This window comes from Bison bison, unplaced genomic scaffold, assembly GCF_000754665.1.
Source record: "Bison bison bison isolate TAMUID 2011002044 unplaced genomic scaffold, Bison_UMD1.0 scf7180017864500, whole genome shotgun sequence".
NCBI lineage: Eukaryota > Metazoa > Chordata > Mammalia > Artiodactyla > Bovidae > Bison > Bison bison.
This window is the reverse complement of record NW_011495059.1, coordinates 6,674,372-6,694,411: the sequence shown is the minus strand read 5'-3', so window position 1 is coordinate 6,694,411 and position 20,040 is coordinate 6,674,372. Positions and strand designations below refer to the sequence as shown.

General features: G+C 43.2%; 1 protein-coding gene across 2 annotated transcripts in view; it reads left to right on the top strand.

The window, feature by feature from the left end:
* The window catches only part of RPN2 (ribophorin II), a 54,255-nt gene extending 35,274 nt beyond the window's left edge, over window positions 1-18,981 (top strand). The window contains exons 10-17 of one of the 2 annotated variants that reach the window (XM_010829193.1): window positions 1,941-2,032; window positions 3,742-3,856; window positions 7,788-7,982; window positions 9,257-9,343; window positions 10,843-10,938; window positions 12,265-12,340; window positions 14,204-14,333; window positions 18,661-18,981. In XM_010829193.1, the coding sequence (XP_010827495.1) occupies window positions 1,941-2,032; window positions 3,742-3,856; window positions 7,788-7,982; window positions 9,257-9,343; window positions 10,843-10,938; window positions 12,265-12,340; window positions 14,204-14,333; window positions 18,661-18,673 (804 nt within the window). In that variant the 3' untranslated portion in view covers window positions 18,674-18,981. Of the gene's footprint in view, window positions 1-1,940; window positions 2,033-3,741; window positions 3,857-7,787; window positions 7,983-9,256; window positions 9,344-10,842; window positions 10,939-12,264; window positions 12,341-14,203; window positions 14,334-15,838; window positions 15,906-18,660 lie in introns of those variants that run through there. The other variant, XM_010829192.1, reaches the window with a different exon arrangement.
* Window positions 18,982-20,040: the final 1,059 nt, after the last annotated feature.

The window sequence follows — 20,040 nt, the reverse complement described above, 5'->3', positions numbered from 1 at the left end:
CCACTGTATATTCTTGCCTCCTTTGTCAAAGATAAGGTGTCCATATGTGCGTGGATTTATCTCTGGGCTTTCTATTTTGTTCCATTGATCTATATTTCTGTCTTTGTGCCAGTACCATACTGTCTTGATAACTGTGGCTTTGTAGTAGAGCCTGAAGTCAGGTAGGTTGATTCCTCCAGTTCCATTTTTCTTTCTCAAGATCGCTTTGGCTATTCGAGGTTTTTTGTATTTCCATACAAATTGTAAAATTATTTGTTCTAGCTCTGTGAAGAATACTGTTGGTAACTTGATAGGGATTGCATTGAATCTATAAATTGCTTTGGGTAGTATACTCATTTTCACTATATTGATTCTTCCAATCCATGAACATGGTATATTTCTCCATCTATTAGTGTCCTCTTTGATTTCTTTCACCAGTGTTTTATAGTTTTCTATATATAGGTCTTTAGTTTCTTTAGGTAGATATATTCCTAAGTATTTTATTCTTTTCGTTGCAATGGTGAATGGAATTGTTTCCTTAATTTCTCTTTCTGTTTTCTCATTATTAGTGTATAGGAATGCAAGGGATTTCTGTGTGTTGATTTTATATCCTGCAACTTTACTATAATCATTGATCAGTTCTAGTAATTTTCTGGTGGAGTCTTTAGGGTTTTCTATGTAGAGGATCATGTCATCTGCAAATAGAGTTTTACTTCTTCTTTTCCAATTTGGATTCCTTTTATTTCTTTTTCTGCTCTGATTGCTGTAGCTCTCTCCTTGATGGTTTATTCAACTTGAAGACCAGCGGTTCCCCTCCCCCTACCATAATTCACCCTGTTGCCTAGATTCAGTGACAGACTATGATGCTAAACATAGTTCTGCCAATAGGTGGCTTTGTATTCAAAAGTAGGAGATAATAATATCCTTATGGCCTTTGGTAATAAATCTTTTATTAGGGCTTTCTTTTTTTTCTTTTTGAGCAAAACAGAACACCCCCTATTCAACCTGATAATTGAGGTTATTGTCACAAAATAGTTATTATAGAGGCAGGAGAGAGGCTGTTAAAAAGAATTACTTGATAGCTATCTTTATCCCTTTTTAATTTTTCTTCTTTGCCCTTGATTTGAGGCTGTCACACCTTCATAGTGTGTTTGAGAAAAATGCTGAAGCTTTGCTTCAGTTATTTGCCCAGACTTCTCTCTCTGTTCCTTCATCCTGACTTAGGCTGTAAACCAGTGGATTTGGCAAGGATTACCTTAAGCATTACATTCAAGTTTTTCAAATATTTGAAAGTCTCATAGATATGTTTACAGATTAGAAGTGCTTTGGGATTGCATAATTTGCACATTCTAACTTTGATTTTAAATAAAAATTTTAAATAAAAAAGTTCCCCTGAGTAGACTTTTAGCGTGTTTTCTCTTTTGGAAATTTACATTTATTTGAATCTAATTTTTAAAAAAATTTCTTGTTTAATAGCATTGGCTAGCTCCTCTTTGTGAAAATGTTTATAAGGAATGTATAGAATTTAAACACTGAAAGAGTCAAGAGGGATTGGTTATGCTTGTAACAAATTCCAAATCTCAGTGGCTTAGAATTGAGTACTTGTTAATTTAAACTATTTGAAGGTTACTACTTAAGGACTTTTTACCCCCTTATTTTTTTTAAAGTACCTGTGAAAAGATCCACTTTGTTTCTTTTCATTTCTTTTTTAATATATACCATTCATCCAAAGCCAAAGAATGGAAGATGGGATAAGAATCAAGGAGTTACTTTTAGGCCTCTGGATTGAAGAGATGGAAATACTACCTGGTTGGGTCAGTTTTACTAAAATTATTGGAGATTCCTGTCCTAGGATTTTTTCCTGCCTTGACTCACCAGTAAGAGAAAACGCTGGATATGTATGTTGATTACTCGTATATTCACCAGTTGACCTGGCGATTTTCTTCCGTGTTTCACCTTAGCTCAGAGTCAAGATTTCCACTGAAGTTGGCATCACAAATGTCGATCTCTCCACTGTGGATAAGGATCAGAGCATCGCCCCCAAAACAACGCGGTAGGTGGGATGCCTCCCGGGTCCAGGGAGAACCCAGGCTTGAGCTGGGAGGACAATGCCAAGGCCCTGAGGCCCTCCAGCCATCTTTTCCATGTCAGCAGTGACCCAGCTTGTACTCCAAATTAAAGTGGCTGTTATTCTTCTGGGACCGCACCAAGGGTGCCGCTTGGCATCCAGACAAACTTGGGGTTTGTCTATATTGGCAATCAGTCCCTGAACAAACTATTGTATTGTATGTATATTGTATACATTATACAAACTATTAACAGTCCACAAGTTGGGAAGGAGCTCGCCTCAGAATGTAAGTCTGCATCAGATTTATTCCCAAGCACACTATTTAGTTCAGATGATAATTAAAAAAAAAACTTTATTGATGGAGGAAGCAGTGTATTAATTTATTTTCTGGTGTTACCTGTTTTTCCTCACAATCTTGAACTTGGTTTTAGGGTCCTCATGGCCACACTCTGTGGCCCACAGTGGGTCTGAAATCAGTTGTATGTCTCATAGGTCCTTAGAGATGAGATGGCAGGTACCCAGCGCTAGGGCTGGGATTGCTTTCCTCCAGTCCATGGAGATCACTGATCAGTCATAACATTGGTGATTGTGGAACTCAGCATCTTTTTTAGCACACACTTCTAGGTCACCATTAGTAACTGATCAGAGTTCGTCTGGAACATTGTATGAAGCCCACTTCTTAGTTCTCTTCCAGATCCTTGGTAGAATGCCCATCTAGACCTCTGGGTAGAATTCAGACCCCAAATTTACTCAACTGGGGTGGCTGTAGATATCACAAAAAGGAGGGGGACCCTCAAGGTCATTTTGAAAATGGGATGTTAGCCAGAGACTAGAATCCAGGCATTTACTCCTTTTAAGTCATGTGAAAGGGCTAGGCTTTCTGTCTCTGGCTTGTATATTTTTATAGTGACATTAGAAATGAGAGCACTATTGAGAACCCACTGGAATGATGTCTGTAAGAGTGCTTTCCAGAGTTTAATGCTCTATATAGATAAAGAGTTGGTATTACTCATAAGTAAATAAGCAGGAAATATAGCCAGTTGTGAGCTCTATAACCATTGGGATTGTTTTTTTATCCTCCGGCCATCTTAACCTAAAATCTCAGGGAAAAGTTTTCTCATCACTCCTGCCTTTGGAGAAAATGACTTTTTAAAGCTCAATTTCAGGCAGAAAAATAGTTGAAACAGTGTGAAAGGAAAAAAAAAATGCAGCATTAAAAAAAGAAAAAGCTGTCAATAGCCCTCATTCTTTTGCATCTCCCACCTCCTGGTTTCCCAACCATGCTCACATAGGCTGCTAATGTCCATCCTGTTAATTTTTTTTTTTTTAATCTTTGTGGTTCTGCTAGCCCAGCTTTCCAGTTCGCCCGGGAGCCTCCAGCAGGGCATGTGAGTCTCTCTGGTGTCTGGCTTGGTTGAATCCTTAGATCCTTGAAGTGAAAGCCTGGAGACTCACACATAGCATTTTCCCCAGACCCTGATGGAAGTTGATTCTGTGCTTTTCTCCATCTTAGCTTTATCAGTCCCATTTGCCCTCGGGCCATAGACAGTTCTCCATTCTTTTGACCACAGAAGTGTTAGAACTGAGAGACAGAGTTGGGAGAGAGAAAATTAGGCAGCGAAGCAAAGTTGGTCTCCTTCCCTCTGTTCTCAGAGATCCTCTCTGAAGACTTACCATATAAATGTCTCTTTCAGGGTGACCTACCCAGCCAAAGCCAAGGGCACATTCATCGCGGACAGCCACCAGAACTTTGCCTTATTCTTCCAGCTGGTAGATGTGAACACTGGCGCTGAACTCACCCCTCACCAGGTCAGGAAAAAGCCCAGACAGTTCTCTTAGCATGAAACCTTGCTGTACACGATAGTTGTGTGGATGTGGTATTTAACACAGAGTCAAGAAAATTCTGAATTCCTGCTTTCAGGTCTTCACTCTGAACCCTCACGGTCTATCAGGTTCTCCCCTGTGACACTCTAAGGACTGCTGATTTTCATAGTGAGAATCCTCTGAAGTCTCAGCTGCTGGCAGAGTGATACTCAGGAGAGGAGGTTCCATCACTGGAATAACAGTTTCCTTCTCATCTCACAGCTTTTCTGATCTTGCCAGTGTGGTGTTCAGTGCAAAATAGTATACTCGCGCTCTTATAATCATTTAGAGATCCAAACAGAGACCAAAACTTGACTTGGTGGGTTTTTTTGTTTTTTATATTTTTAGCAATTGTACTTTTTAAATAAGTTTTTTCAAAAACCCAGGAAGATAGTTACAGTATGCTTGTATTTTTAAGCTGGGGTGAGTTGGACTTCTATATCATTTCATGTACTCCTTTTAAATATACTTCTCATAAATTACCAAATGAGATCATTGCTGGTTCAAACATTTTATATGAAGATATTATAAAATAATTTTGGTAAATTTCCCATTACAAGAACGTGTAATTGGGACTTAAATTCTAACTAATTAGTCAGTACATTTATTTATTAATTCAAGTCAGTAAATGATTATGCAGATCCATTAATTTCAAGATCCTGGCCTAGATTCTTCTAAGGATATAAAGATGAGTTGCAGGAGACACAGTGCCTTACCTGTAGAAGTAAATCATGATTCAAAAGAAAGGTTCATGAATTAAGTTCTTTATATCATAATATAATGTGTGGTCCCAGGATTTGTTTTTCAGATACCAATCATTTTTTATTAATTTTTGGGGGGGGGGGGTAAAACTTACTGAGTATAACTTGGAGGTAGAAGGAATAGAGTACAGAGGCTTATTTGAGTAATTCTCCCCACTCAAATTGTTCTTATTCCACCAGCCAAAGTTTTTAAAACCAGCTGCCATGTCCTTTCTCACATGCTGCTGATCATTTTTTTTTTACATGTCCTGAGTTATTCCACTTGAGATAAAATTTATTTCATTAATTTTGATGTTTTCAACCCCTGTCCCCTATATGACACATATAATGATGAGAAAGGGCTTTAATAAATAACTCTTTCATTGCTGTGGATTAAAACACAGGAATAATTTATCACGGGGATAGGGGTTTGAACTCTTGGTTTCTAGGCTAAAATTAAATAAAAGAAGCAACCATCAGCCCTGAGTATCTTAGTCATTTGCACCTATAAACATACCATGCTCTTTTATCCTAGAATGTCTTTTTTTAAATTGAGGTATAATTACAGACAATAAAATAACAGATTTTAAGTATTCTTACTTAAGTATAGTTAATACAGTTTGTGCAACCACCACCAGAAATAAGATATAATGGATTTCTATCAGCCCCAAAAATTCTCTCATCTGCTTTCTGTCCAATTTCTCCCACCCCAAAGGCAACCACTCTCTGATTTCTATCATCCTACATTTGTTTTGCCTATGTTTGTCCTTCATGTAAATGAAATCATTTAGTATACTGTCTTTTGTGTCTGGCTTCTTTTGCTCATGGAGAAGGAAATGGCAACCCACTCCAGTATTCATGCCTGAAAAATCCCATGGACCGAGGAGCCTGGTGGGCTACAATCCATGGGGTCGCAAAGAGTCAGACATGACTGAGCGACTTCTCTGTGTGTGTGTGTGTGTGTGTGTGTGTGTGTAAGTAACCCTGAGCCTTCTTTTAGAGAGATTAGCTAGTGTACGAAAGATATTTAAGGCAGATTAGCATTTAATTGAAGCTTTTTTCTTTCTTCTTTCTGACTATAATAAAAACATATATTGAAATAATTTTGAAAAAAGGAAAACTTAGGCAGTGTAACCAAAGTATGTTTTGCTCTGGCCAAAACAGATTTTCTATTTTGTAAGAATCTGAAAACTAGCAGTTTTTTTCTTTTTTGGAGCCCCTCTCCCCCCGGAAGTTCAGAGTCTTAACCAGTAGACCAACAGGGAAGTCCAAAAACAGCACTTTTTAACTTGTGCCTACTAAGTATGATGAAAGCAATAGGCTTCATTTCTGTCTTCCATATGTAAAATAATGATTATTATTGAAAAGATTCTCAAACCATATCTTTTTCCCAGAGAATCTGATATAGCTTTTGTTCTCTTAGACTCCCTCCTTTCCTGCCTCTGTCTTCCCACTTGGTTGAGAATAACTGTTCTGTGCACGGCTTCATCCATGGTTGTATTGTAAAGGGAAATCCCAGAAATACTTTGAGTGTGGAAAAACAGGAAAGAACCTGGGCCCTAGTGGCCGTGGCTTAGGTGCTTTCTAGTAGTAGTCCTTGAGTTGGAGCTAGCAGACTTAATCCACACAGAGAGGCAGCATCAAAACAGACCGTGGAGCTGAGTGGATTTACTTGGAAACCTTTTGGCTTTCTGTTTCTCGTTGCTGCAGCTGCTGCACTCGTGCCCAGGCCCAGAGTGGTTGCCCCTGGCACCACCATCCCTGCCCTTCTCAACTTCTCTCCCCTCCACCCCCAGTCTCCAGAGAGCTGGGTCAGCCCCACTTAGCCATGACTATTGCTTCAACTCCGTAGCATCTCCCAGGCCCTTCTCAAAATGACACTTGCCAATGAAAGCCCAAGAGAAGAAGGAATATGAAGAGAAGTCATTATACAAAACAAAATTGGTGGGATTAGGATTAGTGCAGGAAGAGCTAGTGAGGAAGTAAAACTTTAACTGAAGACTTGTCTTATCCAAGATCCTAGAAAGCCTGGCTTACAGACCTCCTAGGTAGAGATGGCATTTTGCGGGTGAGCCTGGCTGCTTGCCTGTGCTTGGCTGTGACAGGAGGAAGATCATGCATCCAGGCTCCTAAATCCCATTCTTGGCCACAATTGCAGGAACCAGGAGGCTTCACAACTCTGGGTCTCTTTTCCTAAATACTTTGATGGTTGTTGTCTGTTGCCCAGGTGTAGAGTAATGAATGAGATTTAGATTTTTTTCCTGTGGATTCAGCACTACCTGTGTGACCACGGCAACTCATTTAATCCTCCATGCCTTATGATCTGTAAAATGGAACCAATCTACCGGCTTTGTTGAATTCTTTATTTGGAAACTTCTGAAAGCAAAGCTGAGTGTATTAAGTTTTGCTGCATCTTATGTGCAGAAACCTTATTTTCTTATACCATTGGGGGATTACGTGATTAGACTTGTATCATCATATTGATAAATGTTTGTTGACTAGATAGTGTATAGCAGGTCCTACGCTAAATGCATTGCGTACTTTACTGTGAGTCTTCATACGGATACAACACATGTAGAAGTTAAATCTGTCTTAAAGATGAAGAAATCAAGGCTCAAGGAGGTTAAATAACAGCTCTTAAGTAGTGAAATCATATCTGATTGTCTTCAAGCCTGGGTTCTCTCTGACACTGGGCTGCCCTGCATGATGAGAACTCTGCCTTGCTATCCATCCCCATGCCTCCTCTCCTAAATCTTTAGCTGGAGGCACTAGGAAATTGAAAATGGGCTTCTTACAGTTTCACCTCATTTCCCTTCTTTTCACCCTCTAGTGAAGAAGTTAATTGGGCAGCAAAAGGCTGGCAGGAAGAGGAAATTACAGCCTCAGCAAAGGGCTTAAATCATTCACAAACTGGGCATTCGGCCTACAAGTCGTTGAGATTTGGCCGGACCCCTAAGTTAAATTTCTTGTACTTGCAAAAAGTACTGTCTGATCTCGGAGCTATAAGCAGGGTGGGGCTGGCTGACCTCAGAACTCCCACTGGGACAGAAGAGCTGACAGCCTGCTGCCTCAGGGATCTGGGCCCGGAGGGAGTTTTGAAATAATCAGATGAAAAGTTGCGTTATTATTCCATCCAGACATTTGTCCGACTCCACAACCAGAAGACTGGCCAGGAAGTGGTGTTTGTTGCAGAGCCGGACAGCAAGAATGTGTACAAGTTTGAACTGGACACCTCCGAGAGAAAGCTCGAATTTGACTCTGCATCTGGCACCTACACACTCTACTTGATCATCGGAGATGCAACTTTGAAGAACCCAATCCTGTGGAATGTGGTATGTGCCTCCTTTAACTTCACCCAGACAGGAGTGGCTATGCCACAGTCAGACAAAGATGGCCCCTCTCCAGGGCGTGGGCTTTGTACCCAGGCCTCTCCCATGCCACCCAGAGGGCCATAAATAAGTACACATCATGCTCGTCCCATTGGCAGTCTTAGGGGCGTGCACATGGCCTGGCTGGCATGTCATAGGGGCTTCATAAATAGTGACTGAGTGAATGAATGAAGTATATCAATTTGCCCTAATGGGTTCTAGCAGATTTCTTTAAAAGCTGTACTTGAAGAAGGTTTTCATATTACAGGCAAAACACTGCAGGGAATACACAGATATAAGAGATAAAGTCTCTAGCTTTTGAGGTACAGTGTGCCCTTGCAGGGTAGGCTGGAGAGGGGCCTGAGGTTTGAAATCCAGTTCCAATTCATTATGGTGTGGACTAATGAATTGCAGGATATTCTAATAACCATCTAGGATAACCAGGATAAACTAATACCCTTCAGCTGCATGGTGTGTTCATAGTTTGCATAGTGCATTTCACGTACATAACTCACTTTGGGCTGGTGGGATGAGAGGAGGCTTCTTAAAAGACATGACATTTGAGCCAGGGTTGAAGAGTTGCAGGGCTTTTTCAGGATTGTATCCGAGGGGCTGTTGGATGATCACTGGGGGACAGCCTCCAGGAAAGTTTGAGGTGCTTTCAGTGAGATACGAGTGGGTCCGCTTTGCTGGAGCACCTGAATCTGGTCAAGGGCAGGAGGTGGTGAGGTGGGGAAGGTAGCAGAGGCCAGATGCCAGGCCTTGAATGATGGGTGGCTCCCTGTGCAAGACAAAGGGGCAGCTGCATTTTCTTATTGTAGTCAAAGCTCCTTTTCTTCTCGGATTTTGGGCTGTTTTTGTATAAGAGCACTTTTTCATTTCTTTTTCTTTTTTTTCTTTGTCTGAGACTAAATTATACTTCCCCAGGAGCAGTTTCTGATTGCTACTGTAACAGCTTGAGTACCAACTGGGATTTTTGTATTAAACAGCCCTGTGGGGCTCACCAGACCAGTAGAAAATTGGAACTCTTGCTCTAAAAAGCATTTTCAACAAATACTTATTTTGTTCTTGAAATTTTTACTGCCTCAATTTGTTGGCTAATGACTCAGAAGTGATTGGACTGCTTGGAGCTCCTTTCAGTCACAGTCCTGGATGGGAGTTGGGAGATACTGTCCTGCTGATGAGTTTCACCCCTTTCTCTGCCCCTGGGCCTTTCATCACTGCTTTTATTGTTTTAGGCTGATGTGGTCATCAGGTTCCCTGAAGATGATGTTCCGTCAACTGTCCTGTCCAAGAACATTTTCACCCCCAAACAGGAAATTCAGGTACATCCCAAAGGGCTTCTTCACTAAACACAGAGGAGAAATGGACACATGAGAGAGGGCAGCAGAGCCCCAGGCACTGGCTGTGGTTTAGATGATACGTTGTAGCTTGGTCTTTGCCACCCTGTGGATCAGGCAGGGCAAATGTCAGCCCCATCCTGGAGCTTAAAAAAACAGGCTCAGATTGCCTGCCGGCCAGTTCCCAGAAAGCAGATAACTAGAGACAAAATCAGAACCTATGTCTGTTTTTCCTAAACATGCAGGAGGTTCATTCCTCAGATCACTGCTTGATGCCACAGCACAGATGGGTCTGGCTTTGCTCCTCTGTGTTCCTGCATAGACCAGGGCCGATGGAGCCCACAGGTGGCCAACTCAGCTGGAGCATAGGGCTTTCACCCCCTAGGCCAGCCCTTCCTCTCTCCCGGGATTCACCTTCCTTGCACACAAATATTAGAAATCCCTGCCCAGCCCAGTCCATGGGACTGTTGTGAGGCTCAAAATGGTTCCCAGATAAGGAAAGAATAGCTTTGAAAAGTTTCTAAAGCAGTGTACAAAATGAACACAATAATTGTTAAACAGTTGGAGCCCTGGTTAAGGAAACTGAGTGGATCCACTCAGTGTACTGTTTTGGAGTCCTCAGAAATGATTATACTGCAGTAACAGGGAAACTCACAATCTGAAATAATGGTGAAGTGTTCCAAGCAGACTACTGACTCTTACTCCACTTAGAAAAAAGCCAAGGGCCCAAAAGGTAGAGTAGTAGTAGTATTTTTAAAATTCTTCCTGATGTTGCTATAGCATCATTTAAGAATGTGGAATGCAGTTAAACACTGGAATGTATAACCATGATGACAAAGGGTGCTAACTGATTTTGTAGGGTGGGGTAGGCAGCAGCAGCTGCCACGGGCCATATTAGAAGTCCCTTCGTGACAGTGACAGCAAAGAGGAGCTGAGGTTAAAAATTTGGGAATAGGAGTCTCACATGGAGCTGCCTTGTCATGGAGCTGGGTTGACTGGACATTGGCAAGCAAGAAAATTTCAAAATTTAAAATCGTTAATACAGCAGTTAGCTAACTTAAGTCAGCAAAATATGATGACACCACCCTGGGAACTCAGAAACATTGTGAAATCCAGCGTCCTGCCTGGGATGTGTCACCCTAGTCATCCAGATGCTTGGGTACCATTTTTGTTACCAGGTGGATGCTGCTTGATAGGTTACATCCTCTAGCCTCTAAATGGCAGTGAGTTTTGGAGGGGAAAAGAGACTTTGCCATTTGTGAGCTGGGACTGGTGTGATGTCCCTGGAAGGAGACCAGTGGGAGCAGAAGCCAGTGTTGGGAAGAGGGAAAAGGCTAACGGGGTGCTCATGGCCAGGAAGGCTCAGCCTCTGGAACGCATTTCCTCCTCTTGACTGTCATTGGGGTTTTGGCTCCTGGTATACATGGCAGCCCCGCTGGGAAGAACACATGGTAGAATATTCCTGGTTTGTCTTCTTTTGGCAGCACCTGTTCCGCGAGCCTGAGAAGAGGCCCCCCACAGTGGTGTCCAATACATTCACCGCGCTGATCCTCTCGCCCCTGCTCCTGCTCTTTGCTCTGGTGAGTTGCTGTAATTAGCATGGGCAGCGTGTGTCTGGTGCCAGACTCCACAGATGTAGCCGTTCCAAAGGAGACTGTGCTCTGGCCTCAGCACAGCTCCAAAGGGGTCCAGCAGCTGTGACCTGAACCGATGGTCCAAAAAGTTTAGAATAAATAAAACTACCTGCCATAGGGGACCTGCCAAAAAAACTGATCCCTTAACAAGGGGCATGATAAAGTACCTGGTAGCCATTATAAATGGTCAAAATATGGACACTGATGCTCCGTACAAATGTTCAGATGAAGCCAAGTGTGAAAAAAGCAAGACCTGATGCTGATAGCTGTAGAAAAAATGAGTACAGAGGCTGTGCATTTCAACACTGTTTGGAGCACAAAACTATAAACAACCTAAAGTCCTCATAAAAGCAAGTGTTAAATAAATTATGGTACATCCACACAATGGAATAATATGCAGCTCATTAAAACAATAGATAAATTAATGTACTTGTCAACGGATATGACAAGGTTGTTAAGAATGTCCTATTGAGTGAAGAAGGCAAGTGGTAGGATAGGGTGTTTGGTATCATCTTCTATGTTTAAAAACCTTAAAAAGGCATTAACTATTGGTGTTGGTCACCTCTAAGGAGAAGGCCTTTTAGGGAGTATAGAGAAAGGACATTTTTACCATTTTAACATGCTATTTGAATATTTTTTTTTAATCATCTCTTTTTCCCCTTGTCTCTTTAGAATCTATAAACGTAGATGCAGATCCTCCAAGTTCAGAGAATTTTGAGAACCATATAGAAAACTCATTAGATTTTACTTTTGGAAAATTGTCGATGTTCCTAATCCTCTGATTTTAATAAAAGAATTATTGCTTGGTCAAAATCTGAAAGGCATGCCACAAGCTTTCAGAAACCAACCCTAGGCACCTGTTATTTTGAGTAATCAGAATTTCAAAAGGCAAAGAACCCACAGTGAGCACACCTCCTCCCAGCTGCCAGTGGGTTTATCTTACCAAAACTTAGAGACATTAGCAGGGGTGTCATCACTTTATCATCAATACAGTTTTGGACCTTTCCATTCCATGGCTTCACCTGTTTTAAAATAGAAAAGTTTGCCGTCGTTAAAAATGATTTTCAAGCACTTTTGCGAACAGGTGTTGGAATGCCTTTTTTCCTTAGGACTCACAATAGGGTGGTTGTCACTTGGACAAATTCCCTGTCCTTCAAGTATGTATGAATTTTGAAGCCCTTAGGGCTGTTTTTTGGATTAGCATGGCACAGTGTGGGTTGCCTCCCTTTCACATTCTAATGTCTTCTTAATTTATTTCTCCCCATCTTTCAGTGGATCCGGATTGGTGCCAATGTCTCCAACTTCACTTTTGCTCCCAGCACAATTGTCTTTCACCTGGGACATGCTGGTAAGCGCCCCAGGCTGCTAATTCCGTTTAACCTCCTTTGACATTTCGCCTGCCCACGCCAAAACCCTGTTAAGTAGACCCACAACCTATTAACTATAATGACTTAATAGCATAACATTTCCCTCTTCCTCCTGGCCTTTTACAACGGTTAATATGATGATAAACCTATTTGGCCCATCAGCTTAGAACAGCTGTCATTATATCGGGTTTCATTGTATGAGGCTGCCATTGGCAGACCATTTCACCCTCAGTTAATAGCTCTGTTCATTTCCAGAGATTACTCACTTATCGCATCTTTACGTTGAGCCATCTTCCTGGATGGAGAGCATTAATGCAGTTTCCAAAGGTTATCTTCCCCCACCATATCGATCTTCACATTTGCTGGCGGCTGTGTCCGGACAGTAATAGAAAACAGTCCCACAATCAAACACGCTGTCCTGCATTGTCCCCTAGAGAACTTAGGACCTAAACGTTACAAGACAGTAAATTCACAAATTAGTTAAGCGTTTCAGAAACTTTTCGACACTATTGGATTGGTGGCCCCTGCATTTCACCAAGACCTCAATATTCTTTTCTGATTTCTTTGACTTCTGTAGGAGCCCTCCCACATTTCTGTAGTGTTCAGATTCCTTAGGGGTCCGCAGATGAACCACTTGAAACTCTAGGCAAATGTGTATCTCTGTTTTCCTGGGGAAAGAGAGTCTGTCTCTTTGATCAAAATTCTAACAATGGTCCGTGACCTCAAAAATGGCTAAGAAGCCCTGCTGTAGTTCATCCATCATCCTTCTGGGCAAAATCGACAGGATGACCTTTCTCTCCAGCCCAGTTACTGAATTTGAGTGATAGCCCTCCTGGGTCAGGGAAAACAAAACCTGAATATAAATTTGTTTAGAGCCATGACTTTTTGTGCCAGAGTGCTTTTTGTGCACATTCCCGCATTTGACTCATCACAACCCTGATGGGGGTGGCCAGGGCAGGAGTTATGATCCTGGTTTGACGAGTGAGAGAATTTCGGCTCAGACAAATAAAGTGGCTGTGAAGGGCAGAGGCTGGGTCAGAACCCAGGGTTCTCAGTGCCCAGACCTGAGCTGCTTTTTTTTTGTAATATTTTCCTTTTTTTTTTTTAATATAGACCATTTTTAAAGTCTTTATTGAATGTGTTATAACACTGCTTGCATTGTTTGTGTACTGGTCTTTCGGCCACTAGCCATGTGGGGATCCTAGCTCCCGCATCAGGAATCAAGCCTGCTCCACCTGCATTGGGAGGTGACGTCTTAACCAGTGGACCACCAGGGAATCCCTGGGCCTGAGCCCTTTGGGCTAAACCCTCCTCCTGCCCTCCTTGCTTCCTTCCTAGTTTCAATGGCAAATTAGCCTCAATTTTTTTTTCTATTTCTCACTTTTAGTAAAAAGGAAAAGGATTTATTTCTTTAATTCTGAGGGCTTTCATTCAGAATTTGAAAAATCAGCTGAATCCCAAATTACTAGGTTGGCCAAAAAGTTCATTGGAGGTTTTCTAGACGATGGTACAGAAAAATCCGAATGAACTTTTTGGCCAACCCAATATAACCTGACAGCAATTTTAAAAAACAAATGCAAAGCCGTCATTTAAGAACAGAGATGTAAAAACGTGGAATCAGATCACTGAGATCTGGTTCTTACCTCCGAATCTCTTGGTAGTCAAGACTGAGAAGCAAGTATATTGAGTTACGTATTTTCTGGCATCAGAGGAAAGGAATAAAACCAGCTGGTCTATAAATACAAACCTGTTCGGGCTCCGCAGTTACTGGCTTCTGGTTGTCTTCTGCCCTGGGCAGTGTCACTGTTTGATTCAGTTGGTTCTCACGACGCCTGTCCTTGTAGCTATGCTGGGGCTCATGTATGTCTACTGGACACAACTCAACATGTTCCAGACCCTGAAGTACCTGGCCATCTTAGGCAGCGTGACGTTTCTGGCTGGCAATCGGATGCTGGCGCAGCAGGCAATCAAGAGGTAAGGCTTGGGGCAGGTCAGGGGCCCAGAGTGGTTTAGAAATATTTTTGTCAGCTCTGTCCACCCAGCTCTTTGAACCAACAGTATGTGGTGAAAAGGTTCATATCCTGAGGGGCCATTGTGACACCTCAATCCAGCCTGAAACAGAAGCATTTTAAATCAGTTGTGATGGTAAGCTTTAAATATATTAAAACCACAACAGTTTATGCCCTGACACATTAGAATGAGAGAAGAAAATAATTGCTTCGTGAAGATTAAAGTGGATCAGGACAGGTGGCAGAAGATTGTAGTTAAAGTGCTAGCAGTGTAACCATTTTCTCCTCTGCCACCACAGAGAATCCTTCTCCATGCTTCTCCCATGCCCCAGAGAGGGACTCCTCTGTAACCCCAACGGCCTTCCAGAGCTTTTCCTCCTAAGCATGAGGTCCATGCTCTTCCCCTCCAAAAAACAGCATCGGGCAGAGGCCCCTGGCAGGGAGCACTGCACGGGGGCCCACATCATGTCCCCGAGAACCAGACAACTTCAATTCACACAAAGGGTCAGGGCCCAACGTGATGGCGGCTAGCTGGCAGCTTGACTTTCGAACCTGAATTAGAAGTAAATTTAAATGTCACATTGGTGTTTCTCATTGATTTGACTTTATTAGAACTTGGGTGATTTCAACCACGTAAAGGTCAATAAGAAAAGGTCAGAATTGCTTTCACCTTTGGAAGTTAACATTTTCAGACGTGCCCTGCGTTCTCCTCTCCAGGACTCTTGCTAGAAGAATGTATCTTAGTACCCTCAATGTACCCTCAGTGCTGCTGCTGGTTAAGTTGGGCAGATCAACAGAGCAGCTTTCTCAGAGACCATATGGGTGGGAGAGCCACATGTCTCCTTCCTGCCCGGATATCCATTGTGAGTGTTCTGAGGGCCTCCCCAGGAATACTGGCCCAGGGTGCTCCCTGCCTCTCCCGGAGTTGCCCGCATTCCGCTGGGGCTTCCCAGAGCACCAGCAGTGGCAGCTGGCTCAATTCTCAGCCCCTGCAGCAGCCCTAACTTGGCAGCTCTGTGCTGCATCTGAGAGCGAGCCAGGGGCTCAGCTGTTTTCTCTCAGCAGAGCCCTGTTTTCTCAGAGCAGCCCGTCTAGGCCCCTGGGAGCCAAAAGGCTGTCCTCTGCTGAGCTCTCTTTTCTGGAGTTTGCTCACACAAGACGAACAAGATTGAGAGGAGATGGGGGTGGAAACCATTTGATTTAGATCCCACTCAGCAGGAGTTCCTAATACAGATAAAACGGAGTACATTTTCTGGGGAGGAAGACCATGGCTCTCATGCCCCCTCCATCCTATATAGAAAGTTACAGCTGTCTGTTGCTGTCTTCATGAGTTCTAGAATCAGGCTTTGCCCCTGGGGAAAGTGGTGACATTAACGAAAGCTCTTGGTTGGTTGTTTGCCATTTCTTTCCTCAGCTTATTTCTCTTCTCACTGTCCTTTCTTGACTCTCAAACCCTCTTTCCTTTGGCAGGATCGCTGCAGAGCAGAGCAGTAGATTGGCAAAATATAGGACACTACGGTAAAGATGAGGGGCACTCAACCCAGGAGCAGGGCCCCTTTTCCACCTTGCCCACGTCCATGCATGTCAGTTACTTACCTATTTTCAGCACACTTCTTCCTTCCCATCCCCCCTACCCCAGAGCTGAATTCTGAGGCCATTTCCCCACCTCCTGGACCAGGGCAAAAGCCAAAGCCCCCTGAGTTAGCCTAGCTGGTGGTAACTTGGCAGCGCAGCAGCCTGGACCTGGCTTTGACTGTAAGGCTTCCTCCTCACTTATGTCCCACAGGTACTTCATAGACACAGCCCCTCTCTGTGTTCATAGGAGAGCAGAGTTGAGGAAAAGACTGATTTAACTTTAGTACTTCTTAAAGGGGACCCCTCCCACCCCCCATTCAGGACATCTAAATTCATTAAATGATAGTCCCATGGAAAATCCCGGCACACCTGGTCACCGTTCTAGGCCTTTTTGTAGTAGTATCCTCTGGTTGGGCCAAACAGTGGAGTTTGGTAAGACACTAAATTATAAAGACTGATGGCCACAGATTAAAGCCAGCATCCAAACTCACATTCCTAGAGCTCAGGACATGGTTCAGGGGTGCTCCTTGTGTGGCTAAAATGCCCAGTGAAGTACCACCCATACTCCGTCTTGTCAGGTCCTCGGATGAGGATGGAGTGGAGGCAAGGTGAAAGGAGAATGTCTGATGCTTCACTAATCATCTCCTGTAGTCCAGGGATTGGCAGACATTTTCTAGAAAGAGCCAGGTAGTAGTTGAGGCTTTGTAGGCCGTGCGGTCTCTGTTACAACTACTGAACTCTGCCACCATAGTGTGAGGACAGCCCAGTCCACGTGAACAAGCCAGCATGGCCGTGCTCCAGTGAGATGCTATTTACAGAAACGGCTGCTGGGCTTAATTTGGCCCCTGGGGCACAACGTGTTGACCCCTGAACTAGAACAACAAAGAGAGGGGGGGTATTTGAGTTTTCAGGTCATGTTCCCCCTTGTCCTTTGCCATGGAGATGGCTTTTGCTGCCAAAGCAATGGAGCCATCTAATTTTCACTCCTCTGGAAACAGAAATTCACAAGAGCATAGAATGTAGAGCCTTTGCACTGATGTGTGAACAGAAGCTGAACCATCTCGTTCTCAACATAGAAAGCAACCACATGTTTTGATTTTTTTTTCAGTATTAATTCATATACAGTAAAGTTCACCCTTTTTAGTGTATAATTCTGTGAATCTTGAAAAACGTAGACAATCTTGTAGTAAATACTATCTCAACCAAGGTACAAACTTGTTTCCACCCTCCAGCAAGCTTCCATCCATGTCCCTTTGTGGTCTGCCCCTCCCGCCCCATTCCTCAGCGTTACCCATTTGGTTTTGTCCTGAATTATAGTCGCTCTCTTTGAGATTTGCTTTCGGAACTAGTCCTGCATATTGAGCTCTTTAATTCTTTCAGACTAACTGGATTAGATTTGTTTTTCTTGATTTTTAGATAGTTAACCCCCGACCCTGCTAGCCCCAAACCATACTTCCCGAGAAAGAGGAAAGTCGCTTGATCATTTGGGCATCTGGGACTTCCTGATGTCGGGCCCTCGTCTTTTATTGGAGAGTCCCTGGTAGCCAAGCGTTTTTGATCTGAGGACAGGTATCTACTTGATCAGGCATAATAGAGGGCTAGCTTCTCAGCCACAGTGGAGGCTTGTGGGTCACCACGCTTTCACCTGTTCTTATTTCATAATTATACTGTCCTCTCTGCATAAATACTTCAGAGCACACACTTTTTTTTTGGCTGAACCATGTGGCTTGTGGGATCTTAGTTCCCTGACCAGGGATTGAACCCATGCCCCCTGTAGTGAAAGTGAGGAATCCTAACCACTGTACCACCAGGGAATTCCTGGGACACACACATTTTGAGGCACCTGGGAACCTCTGAATGTTGGCACAGAATTAGAGGCACTCAGGACGAGTTCCACACCTGTGCGTGTGTGCCCCTTGGCTGTTGGTTACTGGGTTTGGAGCATGCCATTCTGCAAGACCTCCTTGTCATCGCATCAGCCCTCACCACTGGGGACAGCTGCCTGTGAGGAGAGCATGTGTGTGAGCCCCTCGCCTCTGGTCACCAGAACCGTCCAGATCACCTCCTGGGTGCTCTCACCCTCTGGTCGCACAGTATCTGTCCAGATTATTATTGTCCTTCTTGTGTTTCTCTGTCACTTCTTGAAGTCTAGGGGAGGCTAAAGAGATTTAGTGAGATGTAGATTTAATTTTTTTCTGTGAAGTTTAGACATCCAGTCTGATCATTGACAAGAACATGACCACATGGCAGGAATATGGTGCAGATTTCTGTACCAAAAGGTTAGGATGTCATTGTCCAAGCTACATGAGGGCCATGTGTTGTTTGGTGGACCCAGAGTCTGGGAAGTTGAAGATGAGCATTCTTTAAACCCTTCCTCTAGTTGAAGTGTACACTGTCCTTTTGGCCTTACACTGTGAGAGGTGTGCCTGGAATTAATTACCTCATCTTGTGTTTTCACATATCACGCTTACTTAGGTATCATCAGGTGTGTTTCATTGTTTATTTAAGTTGTCATCAGCTTTAGTTTGAGCTGTCTTTCATTTTTCATGAAATGAGGTGGGACATAAATAAATAGGAAATAGAGGAATGATTATTCCCTTACAAATGGGATCTCATAGTGGGAAAGGACCTTGGTTTCTCTGTTGTCACCAAGTTAAGAGCTGTAACAGTGAGTTGGAACCATCGATAATTTTGTGTTTGTCTCCATTTTCTTTCAGAACAGCACATTAGTTCCAGAAAAAGGAAGGAAGTTCTGAAGGCTGAAGTGAATATTGATAAAAGAAGCTAAGGACAATTCACAGCTTGAAAAGAGGAATGAAAAACCCCTTTATTTAAAAAGAAGAAAGTCAAAATTGTGGTTAGACTTTGCTTGTTTTTCTGTATCCCCAGCACAGAGCAGGCACCCAGATACTTGGTTTCTTTGGCATGGTGCCCCAGCAAGATGCTGTGAATATTCTGACTTACCCACTTGTTGCATTGAAAAGTTGAAATCTGTAATTAATCTGTTAATGGAATAAAGAGAATAACAGGAACAAAGACCTGAGAGGGTTTTTTTGGTACTTTGGGGCTGGTGGGGTCTCTAGGACACATGACATGAGGCCTTAGTTGGAAAGTATGCTTGACGTGATGGCGAGGTGATTCTCCAGGACCTTTGACATTCGTCCTTCTCACTTTTCCTAACAGAAGTGAGAATTGCCTAGAAAAGCCAGCATCCTTGCTTTGTGTCCAGCACTGGGTACCACCTATGCCCTGCTGATATCTGAAGGCCCCTCTGCTTTTGCCTTCTGGAAAGTTTGGTCTTGGCGTGCAGTGGGGAAGGGAAGGGAATATCTTAAAAGAAGGCTGGGCCCATGAGCCATCTTAGGTGCTGAGAGGGACACACGCATCTTGGAAATGCCCCTTTGGAGTTGTACCTAGGACCACCATTGCACAGAGGTCATATGGTATCACCTAGGAAAGTAATATTGAATTGTGTATTCCAAGTGTGCAAACTTGAGTGTTGGGCAAGCCTACTTCACCACAGGGTGAAGAACTTTGGGCAAGTGGCTTAATGTCACTAAGTTGCCTTTTTTTTCCTTCTGTAAAAGATAATGACGGTACCTTCTCACATGACTGAAGGAGTTTCATGCATCTGAAATCTTGGCCTAGTGCTTGGCATCTATCCAAACTGGCCCATAGTTACACACTTGGACTCATTGCCTTTACTTCCATTAACTGAAAATAATAGAAGACTTCCCTGGTGGTCCGGTGGTTGGGACTGTGCACTCCCAGTACAGAGGGCCTGGGTTCAATCCCTGGTTAGGGAACTAAGAGCCCACATTACCACAACTAAGCCCGAGCACTGCAACTTCTGAGCCCATGCATTGCAACTGGAGAAGTCTGCGAGCTGCAGCGAAGACTCGGCACAGCCTAAAAAAATAAACAAACATAATAAAAGGTAACTTTTGAAATACAGGTAATCCTCAGAGTATTTACTGAGTTTGGGGTCGGGGGAGAAATGACTTTAATCAGATTGCTTTCCAGCTTAGCTGGACTTCGCTACAGTGAGGGAATGGGGGTTTTGATTGGGGAGAGAGGAAAGGCGATTCGGGAACTCT